This window comes from Pteropus medius, unplaced genomic scaffold (assembly GCF_902729225.1).
Source record: "Pteropus medius unplaced genomic scaffold, Ma_sr-lr_union100, whole genome shotgun sequence".
Taxonomy (NCBI): Eukaryota; Metazoa; Chordata; class Mammalia; order Chiroptera; family Pteropodidae; genus Pteropus; species Pteropus medius.
In genome coordinates this window covers 922,939-945,286 of record NW_024344561.1, presented here as the reverse complement: position 1 = coordinate 945,286, position 22,348 = coordinate 922,939, and the positions used below count along the sequence as shown (strand labels likewise).

Genomic DNA, 22,348 nt, shown 5'->3' with positions numbered 1-22,348 from the left:
TTCAGGTGGCCACTCCCATCTCTATCGGCTCCATCCCTTGGGCCTCCAGTTCACCTCCTGTTCCTCTGATCTGAGCTCCAGAGAGGGACCATGTTGAGGGCCCCGAAAGCACCCAGCATTCGTCCACGTCCCATCCAAGGCCATGCCCCCTCCTCCTACCTGGACCACCTTCCCCTCCAATCAGGGGTCTTCTCTGCTGCCTTGACCCCCATGCATTTCCCACATGGTGCTGAAATGGCAACTAAAACTCAGATCAAAAGTATTTGTAAATAATACATCTGATGAGGGATTATAAAGAATTCCTACAACTCAACAACTCAGCTAAAACAACAACAAAAAATTAAAAGTGCCCAAAGGACTTGATAAAAACGAACTGAAATTTTAAGCAAACGTAATCAGTCAGGAGGGTATATGGGGGAAGCTGGGGCTTATGGAAGTTCTCGCACTCTGTGTGATCCCGAGAACCCTACATGCAAAAACCCTGAGGGAAGAATGTTATGTTTATAATATAAAGCTTGACGGTTCTAACTTCCTCTTCCCTTAACTTCCTTTTCTCTTACATAAATACCCCTCCATCTTGGCACACAGGCCAGAGTGTGCACATGGCTTGCCATGTCTGCATGCAATGGGTTGCAACTTTTTCTTTTTCCCCAATAAGTCCTTTCTGGTGATGAAACACCTAGTCGATATTATTTTTCAGCTGACAGAATTAAATAGACATTTTGCCAAAGAAGTTATACGAATGGCCAATAAATACATGAAAAGTTGCTCAATATCACACTAGCCATTAGGAAAATGCAAATCAAAACCACAGTGAGATAGCACTTCACACCTGTTAGGATGGCTACCAACAAAAGGCACAATAAACCGGAAAATAGCAAGTGTTGGTGAGGATGTGGAGCAACCGGAACCCTCTTATTTTGCTGGTACAAATAGAAAACTTTGTTTGTTCCTAAAAATGTTAAACATAGAATTATCCAGCAATTCATCTCCTAAGAGAAGTGAAAGCAGGGACTCAAACAGATATCTGCATACCAATGTTCACGGCAGCATTATTCACACTAGCCAAAAGGTAGAAACAACCCAAGTGCCCATCAGCAGAAGACTGGATAAAGAAAATGTTTATCGAGATATTTAAGGGACATTTGGGGAAATCACAGGCTACATAGTGATATTAAGGAATTATTGTTGAACTTTTCAGGTGTGATAATAAATAATGTTGTAGTTATTGTTCATGGTTACATCTTTTTGAGGTACATATGGAAGTTTTTACGTATAAAATGATATAATATCTGGGATTTGCTTCAGAATGATCCAGTGGCAGGGGTAGAGTTGAAACGTGACTGGCCATGGGTGTTGGAAATGGTGCTGGCTGTTGGTTAAGTAAAAGTTCATCACGTTAGTCTCCCTTTTTTTGCATATGCTTTAAATTGTTCATAATAAAAAAATTTTTTAAAGGAACTGTGCAAGAATAAGCCAAGATAATTTTTTTTTAAAAAGAGCAGAGATATGCCCTTTCGAATACCAAAACATATCCTCATGGCAACGTCTTTCTCAATTGCCAGGCTAGATCCTGCAAGCAGCTGGGCATCTGTCCTACAGAGCCCCTTGAACATGGGTGAAACGATGTGCACACACGGTTACTCACTGCAGTAGCATCTTGGGCACGGCAAAGGATTAGAAATGACGTTAACTCCAGCAGGGAACAAATGCTGGTAACATCTCAATGATGGACTATAACATAACCAGCAAATAGAACAAGGAAATGTTGTCTGCCCAGATATAAGGGACCATCTCCAAGACCTATAATGTGGAAAAAAAAAATAGCAAGGATACAGACTATAGCTCCATATAGTTAGTTGCACGTGCTACTATTCTTGCAAAAGATGAGAAAGCGTAATATGTGTGCAGATTTCCTTGTATCTGGTTAAAATGTCTCTGGAAGCAAAAACAGGAAACCAGATGACATTAGTTGTTTCCAGGGAGGTGACAGTGGTGGTTGATGGATAGAGGAGGAAAACATTTCCCTGCCTATATCGATATTACCTATCAAAAAAAGATTTATAACTATAAAGAATATTTAATTTTGAAAACTGTTACAAAAAGCAAATGCCACTAGATAGTGTGGACTTGTCTGTTCAGAAGAGCTTCAATGCACAAGGTCTTGAGATGTCCTGCGGGAAAGCAAATTAACTGCCTTTCACAATGCAGCTGACACGTAACCCATCTCAGGTACACCTATTAAGTAGAAACACTTTGGCAAACACCAGATTAACAAGATCAAATGTTTATTAAGCACTTTTTTGCAAGTCTCTCTGCTAAGCATTTGACATACTCAACCTCACAGCTCTTTATGTTAGTCCTCTGAGGTAGCAAGTATGACCGTCCCCAGCTCATAGTTGAGAAATGAGGCACGGAGAGGGAAAGTCACTTGCTCGAGGTTGCACATGGAGGAAAGGGTGAAACTGGTCAAGTCTTAGCTACATGGCGTGCACCTTCCCCCAAATCTTTTGTTGGTATATTTAAGTTGTTACTGAGCATCTTGTGTGTTCCTGGCACTGATCTAACTGCTAGCTAGTGATTTAGAGGTGAGCAAAGGTTGAATAGTTGAACCTGGCTTCTTCTGCAGTGAGTGTCTTGCTCTAGCTGCAGACACGAGGACAGCAGACACTTGCTGAAGGGCTCGAGGACCACAGACTCCAGCAGAGGAAATGGGAGTTTATTACCAGCTTAGTGGAGAGATGGTGGGCTCTATGGGCAGGAGCTGAGGGAAGGCATAAAGATTGTATTCAAGGGCCTAATTAGCTCCCTGCTTGTCCTGAGTCCTTCAAGGGCCTGTGTCAGGCTCATGACCATGGAAGAGGCTATGGTTTGAATGTTTGTCCCCTCAAAATTCCTATATTGAAATCCAAATGCCAGATGTGATGGTATTAGGAGGTGGGCCTTTGGGAGGTGCTAGGTCTCTCATGAATGGGATAAGTGCCCTCAAAAAAGAGGCTCCAGAAAGATCCCTCATCACCTTGAGGACACAGCGAGAAAGCACAGGCTATGAATGAGGAAGAGGGCCTTCACCCAAATGCGACCATGCCGACACCTTGATCTTGGACTTTCCAGCCTCCAGAACTGTGAGAAATAAATGACTGTTGTTTACAAACCATCCTCTGTGGTATTGTTATAGCAGACCAGATGGATGAAGACAAGGAAAATCAGGTCGCAGAGGTGGCATCCCAAGACAGGTTAAGGCACAGGGAGTGGGTGAGGCCAACTTCCCCCTGCTGGAGAGGGAGTGGGAGGCCCTCTCTGTGGGAACTGCCTGCTCCCATGCCCCAAGGCAGAGCCACTGGCGAGCTTCAGCAGACACTGAACACCGAGGGGGCCTGGCCCTGATATTTCTCGTGGGCTGTTTTCAGGATGGGTATGAGGTTCTGGAAGGTTGGGCGGAATGAGGCCTCTGCCTTCCAGCACTTCTTCATGAGGAGATAGATCTGCGGGAGGAAAATGTGGAGCTGCGGTCGCTGTTCTGTCCACAGTCCAGTGGTGGGAGCAGGAGAATGGAGTGGGGGAGTGTCTCACCTCACAGGGACATTTCTCTGGCCGCGGCAGCCTCTCTCCTCGCTCCAGCAGCTCTGTGAGCCTCAGTACTGTCATCTGCCCCTGGGTGAAGCCTATAAGCTCGATAAATTTCTAGAGAAGACACAAGACAAGCTCTTCAAGAGTCAGCGTTGTCTAGGCGGAAGTCAGGAGCCTGAAGCGGGACTGCAGGGGTTCTAGTCCCACCTCTATCACTTCTCAGTTGCCTAACTTTGGGCTTAAGACTTCATCTCTTTAGCCCTGTTTTCTCATCTGTGAAATGAAGTAATAACTTCTAACACTTGGGGTGATTGTGAAAGAAACATGCACAAAGTCTGAATCAGGTGTTTGCTGTTATTAAGCCTCTCAGCAACTTGTTTCGCTTGCCCCAGATTTTTTTTTTCCTCCTACAAAGGTGCTCTGCTTGGCTTTGGGAATAAAGCCTTGGCCCAGCCAATAGTGTGGCTCGTGGCTGCACAGTGGTTGGCTCCCTGGAGGACACGAGCCAAGCTGGGACCATTAGGGCCTTGAGAATTCACCTGGAAAGAGGACACTTGTTCCCTTCAGCTGGGGAGAATGGGTTCCTGGAGGGCTGGGAGGGGGGGCACTGTTGCAGCAACAGAGAGATGGTCTGCCTGAGAGATGCTACCATAGAATACAGCAGAGCTGAGGGACGGAGAAAATAGGATTCACGATGACTCCTGAGAGTCTAGATCAAGCCGTGTACCAACTATATGCTGGAGTTTGCAAATAGCGGAATAAGCTGTTCCTATTTGAGTGGAGTTTCTGCCACAAAGCCCCTGGAATTTTCAGTGGCCCATTTTACAGAGACTGTGAGGTTCAGGTGGATTAAGCACTTGCTAAGCTGGGAATTGAATGCATGCCTTTCTAACTCCTCCAGTATGGGGTGGGGGTAGAGGCTTGGCTCTCACCGAAGGGGGGCTTTGGCTGGAGTCACAGTAGGTCAGCAGTTCATACATGGTGACCCCAAAGGACCAGACGTCAGATGCATAGTAGAACTTACACTCCTTCAGGCACTCTGGGGCATACCTGAGGGGAGGGGGCAGTCAGGCCTTGGGCCAGAACAGGCTGAAGTCCTTATCTGGGGCTAGGGAGCCCTCTAGCCCTTTAGGGCCCCGCCCTTGGAGGGGGCAGTTTCACTAGAACCAAGCCCTGTCACCTGAGGCCCCAGCGTCCACCTCCTCCACCCCTGTATGCTCCAAATGACCCTGCCCACCACTATCGTCTGGGTCTTCCTAGTCACCAGAACACAGGACTGTCCCCATCCTCTCGCACGCGGTAGTACTCGTGGCCTTCAGGCACAGCTTTGGCTAGGCCAAAATCGCCAATCTTGACCAGCCTATTGTTGTCCAGCAGCACGTTGCGCGCAGCCAGGTCTCGGTGGATGTAGTGCTGCGTGTGCAGGTAGGCCATGCCCTGGGTGGGGGGGCGGGCAGGGCCTGGTCTGAGGAGCTGTGACCAGGATGGCTGGGGAGCAGTCAGGCCAGGCTTGCCGAGACGGGGCGCGAGAGCAAGCAAATTGACGGGGAGAATGGAGCAAAAGGGAAAAGGGCTGGGGCCACCCAAGGGACTCTGAGCAGGAGCGGGGCAAATTGGGAGGGACCGGGCTGCGGGGCGTGGCCAAGCGAGGGAAGGGAGTCTCTGAGAGTGAAAACTAAGTAGCTGGGGGCCCGGCTGGCGCGGGTGTGGCCAAGTGATCGCTGAATGGACAAGTCTGTTGGAAAGTCGGCCTAGGGGCGGGGTCAGGCAAGCAAACGGATGGGACACTCAGGCCAGAGTAGGATGCAGGTTCTGCGAGCAGGGGCGGGCAGCCCCACCTCGCAGATCTGCTGAGCAAACAGCAGCAGCTGGGCCAGGCCAACGCTGTGCCGGGGCAGGTAGTCTCGGAGGCTGCCCAGGGGCACGTACTCCATGACGAGCTGCACTGATTTCTCGCCTGACGGAGACAGAGGCAGGGGCCAGGGATCGCCCACCCTGAACCCTGCTGTCCCCCACCCCAAGGTGGGGAAGGCCAAGACTCGCTCACACTAGGCCCAGTCCTCGGGTGGGATGGACCCACCCTGAGCTGGCAGTGGCTCCCGCCCATCTTGGCCCTAGCAGAACGCCCCCCTAGATAGAAAGGAGGCAGCCCGACCACTTGCACCTTGGTGCCCCACAAACCGCTTCCTCCAGCCTGGGATTGAGAGGGTCTAATTGGCCAGGCCCTGCCCCAAGCTCTAGCCCCGCCCCGCCACCGCTCACGATCCCCCCGGCCCCGCCCACCTTGGTCCTCGCAGCAGCCCTTGTATTTGACGATGTTCTCGTGAGAGAGCGTGCGCAGGATGTCGATCTCCCGCCTCCAGCCGGTGCTGAGCTGGGGGCCGGAGCCCGCCTTAAGGGCCTTCACGGCCACCATCTCGCCAGTGCTGTCATTGGTCGGGTCGTAGCAGTACAGGCTGACTTTGCCAAAGTGACCCTGGCCAAGAACGCGTAATGGTCGGCCCCACCCCCGACTCCCCGGGCACCTCCAGACTGGTCTGTGGAAAATCCTAGACCCCATCTACTCGGTGTTGCTGGGTCTCCTTGGGTCCTAGGCCTCCCTTAAAGCTGAGGGTCTTCTGGGCCAGGCCCCGCCCCCCCCAACACACACCCTTCCGCAGGATTTTCCTTAAGACTGGAACCCCACCAGGCGGGCATTCTAACAGCTAGGTCCCGCCCCTGGCCCCGCCCTCACCTCGCCCAGATCCCGGATCTTTTTCAAATAGCGCTTGTGGAAAACAGTGGGGTCTGACGCCTGACAGTCTGGATTCACAGCCAAGCCATCATCAAGATCTGGAAGAGCCACAGTGGATGAAGCTGGACCCTGGCCCTTTACCTAGCAGACCCACACAGGAAGTAGGTGATGGCTTCCCCGAGTATCTACCCAGAAGTAAAGAAACTTTTTTTGCAAAACTGGTCCGAAGTGCAGAGTTGGCTGCATCAAATCGATACCTGGGAAGTTCTGAGACTGGGTCAGGGGCACAAAATTTTCACCAAGAGAAAACAACAAAAAATTATCCAAATAAGTGTGGCTATCCCCAGGCAAAACATTAAGAACTTGGGGCATTCCCCCACGGAGTGAATTAGAATCCGGCACACACCTTGAACCACTGTAGACACCTTGGGTGCACTGTGCCTGCATCAGCAGGAATCTTGGTCCCTCCGCCTGACCCAAGGACCTAGCACAGGGGTAAGGCTCACTTTGAGGCTGCAGCCGAGTGAGGTCACGCAGGATGGTGCGGAAGGACGGCCGTTGGGCTGGCTCATAGGTCAGGCACTGGCTGGTAAGCATGGCCAGCTCCAGGCACGAGGGTTCAGGCAGCTGGTACTGCTTCTGGTAGAAGTGCTCTTTCTGTGGGGAAGGGAACCTGAAGGAGTCAGTGACCCCGCCCCCTCCCAAGTCCCCTTTCCCAAGAGGCAGAGTCAAACCCCCCCAGCAACAGGGCTGGACTGGCCAGGTCCTTGTTCTGTCATCTCCACTTTACAGATGAAGTAACTGAGCCTTGGCAAAGAGAAGCCAACTTGCCTGCCACCAGAGAGCCAGGACTGGAACCCAAGTCCAGCAGACTGCTATGTGGAGCATCTCACACTTGGCCCTTCCTTTCCTGGCTTCCACCCCCTCTGCTTGCAGGAAGCTCAGCAGATGCAGCTTCCTGAATGCATCTGCACAGGCTGTGCCTAGGCTGCCCTTCTCTGGCCTGAGCCATTGCAGTGTTTCTGCATTTAGATTAAAAACTCCTTTGGGAAGCCTTGCTTGACCCCTCGGCTGGGTCAGGGGTAGCCTCTGGGACACCTTCCCCACTACAGCCTGCGACTGCCCCATTGCTGCCCTGGCCACTGTGTTTAAAACTGAAACACATCACTTATTTGCTGTGTGCCACAATGACCTTATGAGGTAGGAACTACAGTTATTTCCAATTACCAGATAACCTGATGGAACCTCAAAGGGATAAGGCAATGTATGTGAGGCCACAGGCCAGAGTGGGCAGCTCTGGACCCTGAATGTGCCCTCTAGACTCCTTGGACGTGCTGGCCTCTTTGTGGGAAGGGCCCAAGGGTCCCCGGATGTACCTCGGAGGGGCTGCGGCCTTGCAGGGGAGCCTCCCCGTTGAAGCAGATCTCCAGGAGGGTGGCGCCAAAACCCCACTTGTCAGCTGCTGTGCTGAGGCTGTTGGCCCCACCAGACAGGCACTCCGGGGGCAGCCAGGGGATCCGCTCTACCCGTTCTGGGGGCCAGGGCCAGAGGTCATGGAGGGTGAAAGGAGTGGGGGAAGCTGGTCCCCCTGCCCAGCCCTGTCCCGGTCCTCACCCTCCCTGGAGAGGGCACCCAGGCCCACGCCGGGGTCGCTCAGCTTGATGAATGGGCTGGTGCCCTCCGCCAACCCTGGACGTGCCAGCAGGATGTTCCGGCCACACACATTACCATGCGCCAGGCTCTTGTCTTCCTGGGGTAGGAAGAAGAGGGAGCATGACCACTGGGGACCCACAGATCCTGTCCCCACACCATCCCACAGGGACAGACCATGTGGAAGAGACAATCACATTGTCATTGTGACTGGGCATCATTGGGTGCCCAGTGGGTCCTTCTCGTTCTCCTAGAGCTGGTGGCCTAGGCTGTTGGCCAGGGACAAAGGCCAGAGGACCCCGCTGCTATACTCAAACCCATGTCAGGCCTGCTCCTTCCCCAAACCAGCTACTTAAAACTTCTCTTCCCCAACCTCAGCAACTCCTTAACTGCACCCCTGCTTTTCTCCCATGGTTCTTACTACTTTCTAACATGTTCTGTAATGTACTTAATTATTATTTCTCATGTATCCCTTCCAACTAAAATACTGGCTCCCCAAGGATGGAGATGTCTGTTTTGTTCTTTGTGTACCCTCAAGGTCTAAGACAGAGCCTGGCACGTGGAGGATGCTCTGAAAACTGGAGTGACTGGACTAGGAGGGGCATGAATGGCAAGAGAGAGTGACAGACAGCTGAGGCCAGGCCCCACAGGGCCTCAGACACCAAACGGAGAGGTTAGGTGTTCTCTTGGGAGAGATGGGAGCCACATGGGTGTGTGAGCAGAGGAAGTTCATGGGAAGATCTCCTGGGGCCAGTGTGTGGACTGAAGGATGTACTGAGGTCTCTATACCCAGTGCTGAGGCCACCCTGGCCCTCCCCGCCAACCCAGGCCCCACCCACAGGCTACACACCAGGTAACTGAGGGCACTGGCCAGCTGCTGGGCCACCACCACCTTCCAGGCCACAGGCACGCAGCCCCTCTCCCGCCGCAGCCACACATCTAGGGGTCCATGTTCCACGTACTCTGCCACCATGATGTCTGTAAAGGCCAGCCACTGCAGGGCCACCCACCTGCCTCCACCCTTCAGGGCACTGGGGGCAGGACATGGGGGCTGGGGCTATGTGTAGGGAAGCTATTGGGCAGGGGCGTGTGGGGGGCTTAGGAGTGACTTTGGGGAGAGGAGAAATGCAGGATGGAGCATAGGCTTAGGTAGGTGCAGGGTAAGGCAGAGGCGAATGGTGGCATTTCGGTCCAGGGTGGATCTGGGGCATAGAGTCAACGGCCAGTGACAAAGGTGAGGACAGGACAGGGGAGCTGGGGGTGGGTGCAGACAGTAGAGGTATGGAGCTGGAGGCTGGGGCATAAGTGATGCTGGGATCCCACAGGGCCGGGATGCTCAGAGTTGGAAAGCATGCAGGGTTGGGTTGTAAGCTGGCACTGGGGGGGAAGCAGGAAAAAGGGACACATGGGCTTCAGGTTCTGGGTGCTGGTTGGGGTCGCTCTGTGCAAAGAGTTTTGAGATACACACAGAGTAGGGGTAGAGGTGGGGGTGGGGCAGAGGCTGAAGTCTGGGAGGATTGGGGTTTCCAACCAGGCTGGGGTCTGCATGGTGTCACAGGTCCGATGGGGTCAGAGGGCAGGTAGGGGCTGGGCTGTAGAGGTATCTGGGTGGTGGATGGAACACAGGATATAGTCGAGAGTCGGGGTGTGCTGGGGCCCACTCACTCTTGGAGCCATGCACGCAGACGCCATGGACGAAGGCCAGGTGCATGTGGGATACCTGGCTCATGAGGCTGGCTGTCTCGTAGAAGGCCTGTGGGGACAGGCCAGATCAGGTGGCCGCACACATCTCCCCATCCCCCTGCCCTCTGGCTATGCTCACTTACCAGGGCGATGCCATGGTGGCTGGGGTCCAGCACCTTCAGCACCACTCGCAGCTCCTGCCCATGGCCCCTGCCTGCTGTGGGGGAATCCCCACCATCTGCCTTGTCTTCCTCAGGTCCTCTGTCACCCACTCTCAGGAGGCCCTCATACACATTGGTCCTTGTGCCCTGGCCTAAGTGGGACAGCTAGGAAAACATGACAGGGAACATCTCCATGACAGCAGCTGGTAGCTGCCCTCCCCAGAGCCCACAGGCCCTCAGGGCCTCCACACTGGCACACACCTGGGTGATGTCATCCTGGCAGACCCGGTGGAAGCTGAGCTGGCTGAGGCCGAGAGGCTTGGTGCTGGCCTCAGGCCCCCACCTGATGATGAGGTTGGAGATCTCTGGCGGTGAGAGCAAAGTCATTGAGGGCCGGCATGGGGGAGCTGCCGCCCTATCCACCGTGCACCCCATTTTACCTCCTGGCTGTGGCAGGCAGCAGTGGCGCAGGGAGAAGCAGTCATCACCGGCCCGCAGCAAGTAGCCCTGCAGGGCAGCCCGAAGCTCACGCACACTGGGGAAGGACCTGTCCCAGCTCTCCAGCGTAAAGGTCCCTGCATGCAGCTCAATGGGGAACTTCCGCAGGCGCAAGCACTGTCCGCCAGGTGCCTGGGGGCAGGGAGGCAGGTGGCAGGGTGAGGGCAACGAGCAGGGGCTCAGGCAGGGACTGTACCCAGCCACAGCCCAGGACCCCTGCCCCTGTCCCACCTGGTCTTTCTGGGCCACCGTAAGGATGAGGCGGTTGAAGTGGCTGGTGCTCCAGTGGATGAGATAGAGGCCATCCTCTGGTCGCAGCTTGGCCAGCACGAATGGCTCCCTGTGGGGGACAAGGGGGCAGCGTCAGGGGGCAGCACCTGGCAATAATGACACACAAAACCTGCACAGAGGGGCACATTCTCAGCTGTCGCTTATGTGATGACACTGAATTTGGGACACACACCAATATAACTGTCACACAAGACAACTCACATGGAGACACAGGCACAAGAACAGGCACACACTTGTGCGTTACAACTGTCAGATACCATCACTGACACAGCACACACACACACAGAGACAGGAAATAGCTGTCAAATACCCATGGCATACACCCAGCCGCAGACACAGCCAGCTCACAGAGTGACATACCATGGACTGTCTGTCGTACACTCAAAGGACAATGATCACAGATACAGCCACTTACCCAGTATAACAAGGTGACACAGGAGCATCGACATCCCAGACCCAGAGGTGACAACTGTTACAAGCACAAACAACCACTACAAGGTGACACAACTACACAGGTCCAGGCACCTACACACATGGTGGCTCATATGCTACTACAGACTAAATGTTCGTGTCCCTCTAAAGTTCGTATGTTGAAGCCCTAACCCGCAATGGGATGGTATTAGGAGATGGGGCCTCTGAAAGGCGATTCAGTCATAATGGCGGAGCCCTCTTGTATAGGATTAATGCCCCATAAAAGGGACTCCAATGAGCTCCCATGCCCCCTTTCACATGTGAGGACACAGCAAGAAGACCACTGTCTTGAACCAGGAAGTGGGCCCTCACCAGACACCAGATCTGCTGGTACCCTGAACTTGGACTTCTGGCCTTCAGAACCGTGAGAAATAAATGTCTGCTGTTTCTAAGCCGCCCCAGTCTGTTGTATTCTGTTCTAGCAGCATGAACGGACTAAAACACGCTGACATGGCCCACAGACCTGCACACACCTAGCTGTGACGAGGCACAGCCATAGTCTCATGAGGTGAAATGGCCACTTCATCCTCCTCTGGTGTAGAGATGAGACTCAGAGGGGTCAGATCTCTTAAAAACTCCCAGGCACCCATCTCAGAGTTACACATAGGACAGGGGACACCCAGGCACAAGGCCAATGGCCAGACGCCGACAGTCACAATCCATGACCTGGCAGCATGCAGGACAGCCACACGTGCATCTGATGACTGCATAAGCTCTGATACTACACATTCTCAGCCCTACAAGTCCAAACAGAATAGCTCAGTGACAGACACACCCCTGCTCTCTGAATGGCCACCAGTGTTTGTGTAACACAGCCCCTCAAAAATCACCCATCTCATTGCGTGTGAAAAAAATGCATTGATAATTTTATACATAGTCACTAAGCAGTGACACAGCTGCACACCAAATGGGCTGTTAAACATCCACTCAGTGACAGTCCCAAACTCAGACTCTCCCATCATGACACACCACCCCTCTCATTGCAGGTGCCCTCTCTCTCCCTGTAACTCCCAGTGTGCCACACTTGTATGCATGCACACACATGCATGCACACTCATAGCATGCTCACACATGTGCGTGTACACAAGGCAAGCACATGTGAGTGCACTTCCACACGTGCACTCACACAAGCACACACAAATACAAACTGATGCACACGGTAGTATGAGTGAATACTTGCATATATAATGCATGCACCCACAAACACACGTGTTCACACCTATAGGTACACACTAGACAAACGCTTGCACACGTGTGTGCACATACACACTCATGCAAATGCATGCACACACAGCTGCACACACAGGCGCACACTGAGACATGAATGCACAGAAACATGTGCACACACCTCGTTTGCGTCTCACAGTTCCCAGAGCTCTGGGTCTAGTTGGCAGCTGCTGCCACCATGGCCCACACCACCCAGCTGCCTTTCCGGGCACTCACAGCAGGGGTCCGTGGACACCATCCTGGATACTCATCACCAGCCGTGGAGGAGCCACTTCATGGCATAGGTAGTGGTTTGAGTCGGCCGTCAGGCGGAAATAGCCATCCACCAGTGATACCAAGGACAGGGCCACGGCCCGGGAAGGCAGAGTCAGCTTCTGTAGGTCAGGGGGATGTCAGGCAGGTGTCGCAGGCTGGAGGCACTGCACCCCCACCCCCAGCCCAGCCCCTAGTCCTGGGCCTCACCAGGCACTTGTCCTGACAGTGGATGCTGACATGGCATTCTCTCAGTACTACGTGGGTGATGTCCTGGAAGTCACAGAAGTAGGTCCATGGCGCCTCCTGCAGCCTGTCCACAGGTTGGGTGACTGACTCTTGGGCCTTCATTTTCTTCCCAGATGAGCCGGCATGGGGATTCCTTCTCCTGCCACCATCACCACCACTGGGACCCTGGAGATCCAGCATGGCGGTGGGTAGATTTGAGCAGAGATGTACCTGTTTAGTCCCTGCACATTCCCTCTGAGGAGAGGCTGGAGCTGGAGGGACCAGGCAATCTTCTCAAGCACATCCCCTCAAGTCCTGGTGTCACAAGTGGGACAGGGAACATACCACCAAGACATACACATGCCAGAAGCCAGAACCTCAGGGAAGGCAGAGAGGAGAATCCAAGCCCTCTGACCCCCAGATACCAAAGGGGTTCCCAGAGGTGCAGACCCCAGAAATCAGGTCCCCAGAGGGCAGGCAAACAGGACACTCCCCAAGAAACAGACCCCAGGGGACAGAAGGACACACAACCCAAAGCCATGTCGAGAAAGGGCTTACCACTACTCCCCTCAGAGACCGAGGCCAAGACTGAACAGGAGCCCCTGCCCAGCCCTACCTGGACCCCTCGAAGACGTGCCGTGCTCACCTCTGCCTGTGCTGGCCGCCACCGGATGCCACCAGTGCCAGTCACCAGCACCTCATGGGTAGGGGGTCCTGGAGCAGACTCGGGCCCAGGGTCCGGAGGGGCCTGACTGCTATCCTCGACGTAGCACGGCTTCCCCTTGGCCTGGGCCAGCAGCTCTAGGTGGCACACAGGCACGCGCTCCGAGCCAAAGCGGGGCGCCAGCCGCTCGAGTGTGGCCAGGTACTTGACCATGATGACCTGTTGGGAGAGGTGGCCTGGCTGGAAGGCCCACAGGAACTTGTGGAAGATGATCCACAGGCGCAGTTGTGTGAACGCGTTGTGTTGCTGGATCTGTTGCCGGAAGGAGCGTGGGATGCAGTCTTTGAAGCTGTGGGGACAAGCAGGAGGGGCTGGTCCCGTGCCTGGGTCACAGGCATGGCTGGGTGACATGGGGCGAATGGCTTAACCTTTCTGAACCTCTGCTGCCTCATCTATAAAACGGGCAGGCTGTTGTGAGGTGGAAAGAGAGCACGATAAAGGGCCCGCATAGGGAGGCTGGGTGGTGTCGGGGCCCAGGGCCCAGAACTCAGGAGGGGACTGCAGGGCTAAAATCCCAGCTCTTGGGCAACTTCCTTACGCTCTAAAGGGCTCTGTCTGCTCATGTGTAAAATGGGTTCAAACAGCGCCCACTTGTAGGGCTGATGACAGAATTAGGACTACTGACTGGCACATAGTAAGGACCATATCAGTGTCAGCTGTTTTTATTAGAGAAGTCATTGTTTTTACTATTACTCTTATGATTATCAATAAAAGGCACAACTCTTGGGGGTTCTTCTGCTCCTTAAAAATGCTTTCCCCCAGACCCCCATCAGCTGCCTTGCACACAACCACTAGCATAGCTCCCCTAGAGTACAGGTATCCAAGCCTTAGTCTCCATGTCCCAAGCTCTCTCCCCAACCCCTTGACCAGAGAGATCCGAAAGCCTGAGGTTCTAGCTGCCTCCACTTCCAAGCCAGGAACCCTGCGTAGGAAAAAGGCCCCCCAACTACTGCCTTGCTGACTCTTGCACATGGGCAATCGTATTCCAAACTCAGTTCCCCTGGGAACAGGCTTTTGCCACTTTTTGCCTCTGGGCCTTTGTATATACCGTTCTCTCTGCCTAAAATGCATTGCTGATGCAGTCCACATCTGGAAAAAACCAACTCGATCTTCAGGTCTCAGCAGAAACATCACCTCCCCTGGGAAGTGTTCTCTGATCTCCAGGCTGGATAGGCTGCCTCCTCTGGGCTTCCTAGATCTCTGTCACAGCCCTAGTCATCCAGAGCAATAACATGATGGTGACTGAAAAATATGTGCTTTAAGAATTGCTGGTCTTGAAAGACCTAGCTCTCCTGCTGCCTCTTCCAGGCAGTGTGCCCTGGTTGCCCCAGCAGTAGGCAGTGAAGGTGAGTGTGGCTAGTGCCTTTCTTCCCTTGAATTATAGGGAGCTCTCCAACCTCAGCCTGCTCTAGCCACATTTTCTCCAACACGTATCAAGCACAGTCCAACCTCAGGGCCTTTGCACTGGCTGTTTCATCTATATAAAATTCTCTTCTCCCAGATACTGACATGGCTCCCTTCTTCATTTCCTTCAAATCTTTGAATGTGAATGTCGCCTGCTCGGTGAGGAATTCCCTTGACTACCCCGACACTCCCTTTCTTCCTCTTTTCCTGCTCAATTTTTCCCCATCGCACTTGTCGCCATCGAAAGCATTATATATTTACTCTTATTCTCTTTATTGCCTGTCTCCTTCACCAGATGTGAGCACCAGGAGGGCTTCTTCACTGTTTGTCCTCAACACCCAGAACTAGTGCCAGCATACAGTAGGTGCTTGATTAATGTCTGCTGAATGAATGAAGGCATGGCAGTATGCAAGGCCTGCCTTGGCCCTTCAATGTCCGGGTATTTCCAGCCGCCTTCACAGTGTCTCTGCCCCATTCCCAGATACCTGATCTTTCTGGCCACCTTCTTTAGGGGAACACCAAGGCAGACAGAGAGGTGGCAGAGGTGCAGAAAGGCCATGCCCAGGCTCTCATTCTTAAAGTGGTGGATCTCCTCCTCGTTCGACAGGTCCCACAGCGATGCTACGTCATTCACAAACTCATGCTTGCCCTAGGGATGGAGAAATCGAACTGAAAGGGAGGCTTGAGAACCTGTTCACTCGCCAGCTTCTGGCCACTTTGGGGAGTGGAGGGACGTCCCATTTTCTAGAAAAGCCAAACACACAGCAAGCACGCCTCCTCTGCCCAGCCCTATGCCTCATCACTGATCGGTCACAGCACTCTTTCCTGTGCAGCTCTGAGAGTCTCAAAACCCTTTGGTTCAGGCAGAAAAAAGGATTTCAGATGACACGAGTTGAAATGTATTAGCTATAATTGAGGAGGGAAGTGGGGCCTCCTCAACTGTCCCTAAGTCCCCCTCAAAATGATTGTACCTCCCTAGCCCTGCTCACACCTGCTCAAAGAGGTACTCAAAGGAGGCTGGGTCCAGGAGTCGCATGCCCTGCTCTGCCTGTTCTGATGAAGCCTTGGCCCCTGGGGGCCTGCAGCGGTACACAGCTGGCTCCTGAGGATTTGTGCCATGCCAGTTCCGGAAATAAAATCTGCAGGAAGGGAGGGGGCACAGCGGGGCTGAGCACGGATTCAGACCAGCTTGAGAAAGGTGGGGTGCAGGAGAGGAAGGGGACTAATAAAAAAAGGAGACAAGCCTTCCACAGGCTTTTGTCTACCTCATGCGGAAGTGCAGCGTCAGGCTTGTATCTCTGGAGACCTCTAGAATGTGGTTTGGGGGCAGCCAGACCTGGGCCTGGGCATCGAAGAGGGCAAAGAGACTGAAGCAGGGTGGAGTGATGCCTGCAACAGGAGGGAAACAAAATCAGGAGTCAGTGTCTGCTCTAATCTGCCCAGTGGGCCCCCAGACCTGCTGTCTCCCTTCATTAGCCTTCCCTCGGCCTCCTCCCCTGCTGACAGAGGACAATGCAATATGTTGATCATGCTGTGGCTTCACAGGAGACTACATTTCCCAGCTTCCCTTGCAGCTTGGATGAGGCCATTGAACAGATTTCTGGCTAATGGGATGTGAGCAGAAGGGATGCACATACTTCCAGGCCTGGAAATAAGCCCTCCTGCCATCTTCCCTGCCCCAGGGATGTTGGAGACCCCTTGCGCCAGGTAGCAAAGCTGCAAGACAGAGGTGAACCATCTGACCTACATTAGATTTTAGATAAACTTTCACTGTCTTACCCAGGCAAATCCGGGGGGGTTGCTTGTTACTGCAGCAAAACCTACCCTAGACTAACACAACTCTATTCTAATCTCTCTCTCTGAACTCCAGACCCAAAGAAATACACAACTACCTCCTGGCGGTCTCCCCTTGGACATTACAAGCCCCCTTAGACGTGCTTGTTCCAAAAGTTTCATCCGAGGCCCCCACACCTGCCCCTCCTCTGCCCAGTTCTTTAAGCCAGGACTTGGCCTTTGTCTTTAACTCCTCCCACCCTCTCCACATCGAATTGGTACAAATCCTGCTCTTTGTGTATCCTTCGCCTCTCTGGGATCCACTCAATTCCTTCAAATCCAAAGCCCAGGCCTAGTCCAGCCTCCAGACTTGCTGTCATTCTCCACACTGGCCACCCAAGACCTCTTTTTAAATACACATCATCTAAAATTTTTATCTAAAATAGTCCTTTCAGAATAATTTATAATCACCTAAGTACCAGCCGCCAGATAAAGAAATGAAACTTGGCAAGTACAATTGAAGCCCCCACTTACATCCACCTCCCACACTCCTGAACTAAAGTTTACCATTTTCATATCCTCTATAATCTAGTCTTGAATACTATAAACTTGAAATGTGGTATTATACCGTAGGTGTCCATCTGCAATTTGCTTTTCCATGCCACAATAGGTTTTAAAGCTTCACACATGACGATACATGTAGCATTCCATTTTTGTGGCTTTATAGTACTCCAGCGCTCAACTATATTTCTATTTTTTTGTGTATTCTCTTGCAAAGGGACTTTGAGATCATCTCCCATTTTCTACTAAGATAAATGAGACAGCTCTGAACATTCTCTACGTCTCCTGGAACATGTGAGCTGAGTGTCTGTAGGGTGAATATGTAGGAGTAGAACTGTATGGCCGCAAGAAATGTATATTTCAGTCATGTTAGATGATGCCAAATTGCTCTCCAAAGTTGCTGCACCCCAGTGTACTGCCTCCTGCAGAAGAAGAATGCCTCCTTGCGAGACAACCTGCTAAAGAGCCAATCTGTTTTATTCTTTGGCTTAAACCTTCCACGCCTCCCTATTGCTCCCTGAAAAAGCCCACAGAGGAACCATGACCTGGACCCTGACAGTTATGCTCTGGTTTCAATTCCTAGTTCCCCTTCTAAATTCTTGAAACTGACATGCTAGTCACTCTTAAGGTCGTTTGCTTCCTTAAATACATCAGGCTCTCTGGGCCACCTGCACTGTTCGCTCTGCCAGACATGTTTCACATCACCGAGCACATCTATTTGAGTTCTTTTAAGAATCAGCCATCAAATGAAAAGTACAAGGTGTTGTAGAAATCCACCAGAAAGCTCCCACCCAGCCGTGGAGGAAGGAATTTGAGAGGAAATCCTAGAGGAAGGCGCATGTAAGCAAAGTTCCCTTGGAGAGACCTTCTCCTCCTCTGTCAGAAGCAATTACACTCTTGAGTATATCCACTGTAGGCTCTCCCAGCCATTCCCTGGTTCCTTAGCGCTCTCAAGAAGTAGTCTAAACTCTTGACTCCTCCCGCCAGTGTTTAAAGCAGTATAAGATCCGACCTGACTGACCTCTCCCCCATCATCCCCCACCTAGAGATCAACTCTGCCCTGGTCTCCCTGATCCCACCCTCATCCGCCAGTCTGTTCCCCCTACAGCAGCCAGAGAGCACCTGTGAACACCTGGTCCAGTCACGTCCCTCCTTTGCTCAGAGTCCCACCTCACTTGGAGTAAAATCCAAAGTCTTCCCTGAGGCCCACAAGACCCTGCACGACCTGCGCCATCACCTCCTTATCCTCATCTACTCTTGTCTCCCCTCATTCGCCTCTAGCTATTGCTGGTAAGTTCCCACCTCAAGGCCTTTGCACTTGCTGTTCCCACTGCCTGGTACTCATTTTCCCCAGATATCTCCATGGCGCCCTCCCTTATCTCAAGTTTTTAATTTTTCACCATCATCTATCTCTGCCCTCCTACACGGTTTTCTTACTTATTGCATTTCTTGCTGATTTCCCTATTAGAACACAAGTGCTACAAAGCCAGTGATTTGGGACTGGCACGTATTAGGTACACACTCGATGTCTGCTGAATAAATGGGAAAACGGATGGCAGGGGTCCAGCTGCTGTCAGCACCTCCACCCCCACCACAGGACTCACCGACTTTGTGTGCAATGTGCATGCAGACGTCCTCTGCAGTCAGTGTGGCCTCGCTGAAGGTGACCCAGGGCTCTCTACCATCGGGGCCAGCCCAGTGCAGGAATACCTTCAGGCCTCCTCTGGTGGCCGTGAGCTGGGTTCCGTCCCCATCAGGCCTGCTGTCCCTGGCTGTGGCCCCCCAGTGATACAAAGGCATGCTCTTGACAGCTGGTTTGGCTGGGAAGGGAATGCCCATCAGTCCCCAGGTCTTAGCCTGGGGGTTCCTGTTAACACCTTAACATGCTGCCCATCCAGACTGAGGCCCAAGGGGAAGAGTCTGGACTTCCCTTGCCGTGCGACCTCAGGCACCCGATTCCTCTCCCTGAGCCTCAGTTTCCAAACCTGTTTGATGGAGTTAGGGTATGTGTCCCCACCTATTAGACCTGTCATGAACAAAAACACCCAACCCCTTTATTGTACAAATTTGCGCCAATATAAAAATCTACTTTGAACCCATTATTCCCAAAATAACCAGGCAGGCAGGTGTAGTCAATCAGACCTGGAGTGTGAATCTAGGCACTGTCTGTGTCAACTCAGCCAAGTCACTTAGCCACACTGGGCCTCCTCAGTTTCCCCATCTGGAGAATGGAGATGATGAGAGGGCTGCCATCAAAAGATGGTCGTGACGTTTCGATGCAGTTCTGCATATTTATATGCATATATTCAGCATAGACCTTGAAACAGGCCTGAAAAATAACAAATACCACAAAACAAGAGTAAAATCATTATTATTGGTTTCATCCTCGTGATTGCTTTTTTTCTCTTTCAGGCCAAGACTCCCGCCTGTCACACCCACCCGCCCTGGGCAACCCCAAGAACCTCTGGACTACCCTGGGCCTAGGAGAGGAGGGGTTTTGTGTTCAGTTCTCTCCCCACCCAGTCCAGCTACGGTACTTTTCAAAAGCCAGGCCCCGGGCCCAGGCCTCCTGAGGACTCCAGTATCTCCAGGGAGGGGTTGTCAACAATTCCGCCATGTTACTGATTTAAGACAAACAGTGATGGAAGAGGAGAATGTTGTAATAGCATAATGTTGGAATCCTTGGGAATCAGCTCCTCTCTCTACTCCTGTTTCATCTGGAAAATGGGCATAGAAAGGTCTCTCCCTCAAAGGGTTGTGGCGAGGATTCAGTGACATGGGGCAGGGAAAAGGCTCGGCACAGAGCCTGGCATGCAGTTGGTCCTTAATAAATGTTCGCTATTATTACCTATTAACGTTTAAAATAAGACGTGGGGATGGGGCTTTTAGGGTGCCCATTTCCTCCTTCCTCGTCCCCATTGGGACTAGGCCCAGCTTTGACGATGGGGTCGGGATGAGGTGTGCACCCGGTAAGGCTGCACCCCCCACACATCCAAAACTCCTAACCCTGCTGGCAGTTATAGGAACCGTGACATGCACCCACTGGGCATCGACCAGTCCCAAGGCAGCAAGTGCTTCGATTCATCTGCCAAACGCGGCCAGTCCCGCGCCTCTCACCAGCTGCATCCTTTCTGATGACCTCGGTGCGGGGGAAAGGCGCCCCTTCCGTGCCTTCCTCCACACTCACCTTTCCGAAGTACCCTGGCTCGAACCCGGGACTTCGCCCTGCCGCCCAAGGCAGCCGCCGCCGGATCGCCGCCGAGACACCGCCTCCCATAGGCCACTTGAGACGGGCACACTCATTGGCCGTCTCCCTTCCCCATCGCACGTAGGCATTGGTCCTTTGCTGCAACGGGGCACTCCTATTGGGCCCTGGTGGCAAGCTTTTTTTCTTGCTCAACCGTGATTGGCTGGGTCCGGCGCTGTAGCGTCCACCACTGGCTGACGCGGGGTGGACGGAGATGCGGAAGTGGGTGGTCTACACAGGCAGGCGGGAAACTATGGTTTTCCCGCGATGCGGAGATCTCAATTGTCCACTTGGGCGGTGAACCCAAGTCAGGCTTCCGTCCCTAACTCTGGTGCAAGCCCCATATCCTCGTCTTGGTAATCATGGTTGCAGCTGGACGCCATTCAATCTTACAAACCTCTGGCATGTGACTCCCCATTCCATCCTTCCTTGTCTCTGTCTAGCCCCACCTAGCTGGCTGAGGCTCTGTCTCGCCCTCTACCGGAGGCATTTCTGGCCCACCCGCTCACAGCCCTTTCCAGATCTCTTGCATCCCTGTCGTCTGAGGTCCCCTTGCTATCAAAGTAGCAGCTTGGACGTCCCACCTGATCTGAGTTCTAATCCACAAACAGCAAGTCGCTGCCATTTGCCGAGAAGGCTATGCACGGAGCATTCTACACGCGTTATCTCATTTGATCCTGGCAGTCCTCTTAGTAGGATCTCTTATACCCGTTGCTCAGAGCAAGAAACAGGCACAGAGTGGTGCCAAAGACCCTCTCCTTAACCAAACTTTAGTCCTTGGAGCCCTCAGGCAGGCAGGTGCAGAGACGTACTCATCTCGTGGCCGCCCCAGACAACACTCACACGTAAGTTCTCTTACTTATTAAACCTACCACCTGCCAGTCAGAAGTGATCTGCCTCTTTCTTCAGTCTCTCCTTGCCCTCTGTGCACCAGGGGCCAGTTTACAAACCATAATTGTATTTTATTGTGCTTGCTCAGACCACCTATGGAAGGACTCAAGAGAAAAATAGCTCAGGGAGAGAAATCTTAGGGTCCTTCTTGACTCCTCATTTCTCTCACACCCTCCTCTGGTTCATCAGCAAAATCGGCCTGCTTCTCACATTTCCCTGTCAAGCCCCATTGTCATTTGACCAATACAGTGGCTTCTGTCTTGTTCCAGGGCTCCTGCCTTTGCCCCCCACAGTCTGTCCTCCTGCATTGCCAAGAGGGCACCTGTGAGCACCTGAGTTCAGATCAAGTTTCTCCTCTGCTCAGAACACTCCTCGCTTCTACCTCGCTCAGAGAAAAAGCCCAGCTCCTTTCTGTGGCCCACAGGCCCTGCGTGACCCACCCTTGTCCCCTCCCTGCCTTCACCTCCTCCCACTCTCCCCCTCAGTCACTCTGCTTAGGCCACAGGGGCCTCCTCTCTGTGCCTCCAACACGCCAGGCACAGCCTGGCTTCAGAGCCTTTGCACTGACACTTCCCTCTGCCTGGAAGATACTTCCTCAGCTTTTTTAATGACTCCTTTCCTCACTACTTTGCTGAGATCTTCAAATATTAAATTGCTGTTTCGTGCACACTTTTCAACTTAAAAACATATCATACTGTGTGTGTCCTTCTGCCCCTTGATTCTATTTACTCAATGACACATTCTTGAGATTCATCCATATTGACTCAAGTAGCTCTAGAACACTCATTTTCTCTACTATATCATATTCCAACTGTACAAATAGATAGCTCAAAACTTAATTGTCCATTCTCCTGGTGATGGCCTTTCATGTGGTTTCCAATTTTGTCGCTACAAGGAACATTCTTGTGTGTGAGAGAACGTATGGTTGTTTTGTTTCGTAATGGCCATTACAGAATCACTTATCTTTTACAGGTGCAGTTGAT

At 52.5% G+C, this 22,348-nt stretch overlaps 1 protein-coding gene across 2 annotated transcripts; it reads right to left on the bottom strand.

Annotated features, from left to right (window-relative positions):
- Window positions 1-2,271: 2,271 nt before the first annotated feature.
- Window positions 2,272-20,512, bottom strand: TYK2 (tyrosine kinase 2). 2 transcript variants are annotated; one of them, XM_039873225.1, is made up of 25 exons: window positions 20,415-20,512; window positions 19,370-19,556; window positions 18,832-19,047; window positions 16,159-16,282; window positions 15,885-16,032; window positions 15,379-15,542; window positions 13,412-13,778; window positions 12,748-12,951; window positions 12,502-12,659; window positions 10,528-10,636; window positions 10,239-10,428; window positions 10,060-10,163; window positions 9,781-9,963; window positions 9,620-9,707; window positions 8,805-8,932; window positions 7,919-8,054; window positions 7,681-7,835; window positions 6,811-6,961; window positions 6,305-6,402; window positions 5,854-6,046; window positions 5,409-5,527; window positions 4,835-5,007; window positions 4,503-4,620; window positions 3,574-3,684; window positions 2,272-3,485 (listed from the first exon to the last, which is right to left on the bottom strand). In XM_039873225.1, the coding sequence occupies exons 3-25, from the start codon at window positions 19,025-19,027 to the stop codon at window positions 3,351-3,353; spliced, it is 3,552 nt and encodes a 1,183-aa protein (XP_039729159.1). In that variant the 5' UTR covers window positions 19,028-19,047; window positions 19,370-19,556; window positions 20,415-20,512; the 3' UTR covers window positions 2,272-3,350. The 2 variants fall into 2 exon arrangements, with proteins under 2 accessions (XP_039729159.1, XP_039729160.1); XM_039873226.1 differs by having other exon boundaries at window positions 20,345-20,463.
- Between the last annotated feature and the right edge of the window lie 1,836 nt (window positions 20,513-22,348).

Coding starts and splice junctions, on each gene's coding strand:
- TYK2 (XM_039873225.1), bottom strand. CDS start 19,027: ATGCCTTTGTATCACTGGGGGGCCACAGCCAGGGACAGCAGGCCTGAT. Junction 15,543..15,884: donor TTGAGTACCTCTTTGAGCAG/GTGTGAGCAGGG, acceptor CTCCATCCCTAG/GGCAAGCATGAGTTTGTGAA. Junction 3,685..4,502: donor CCAGCCAAAGCCCCCCTTCG/GTGAGAGCCAAG, acceptor TGTCTTCTCTAG/AAATTTATCGAGCTTATAGG.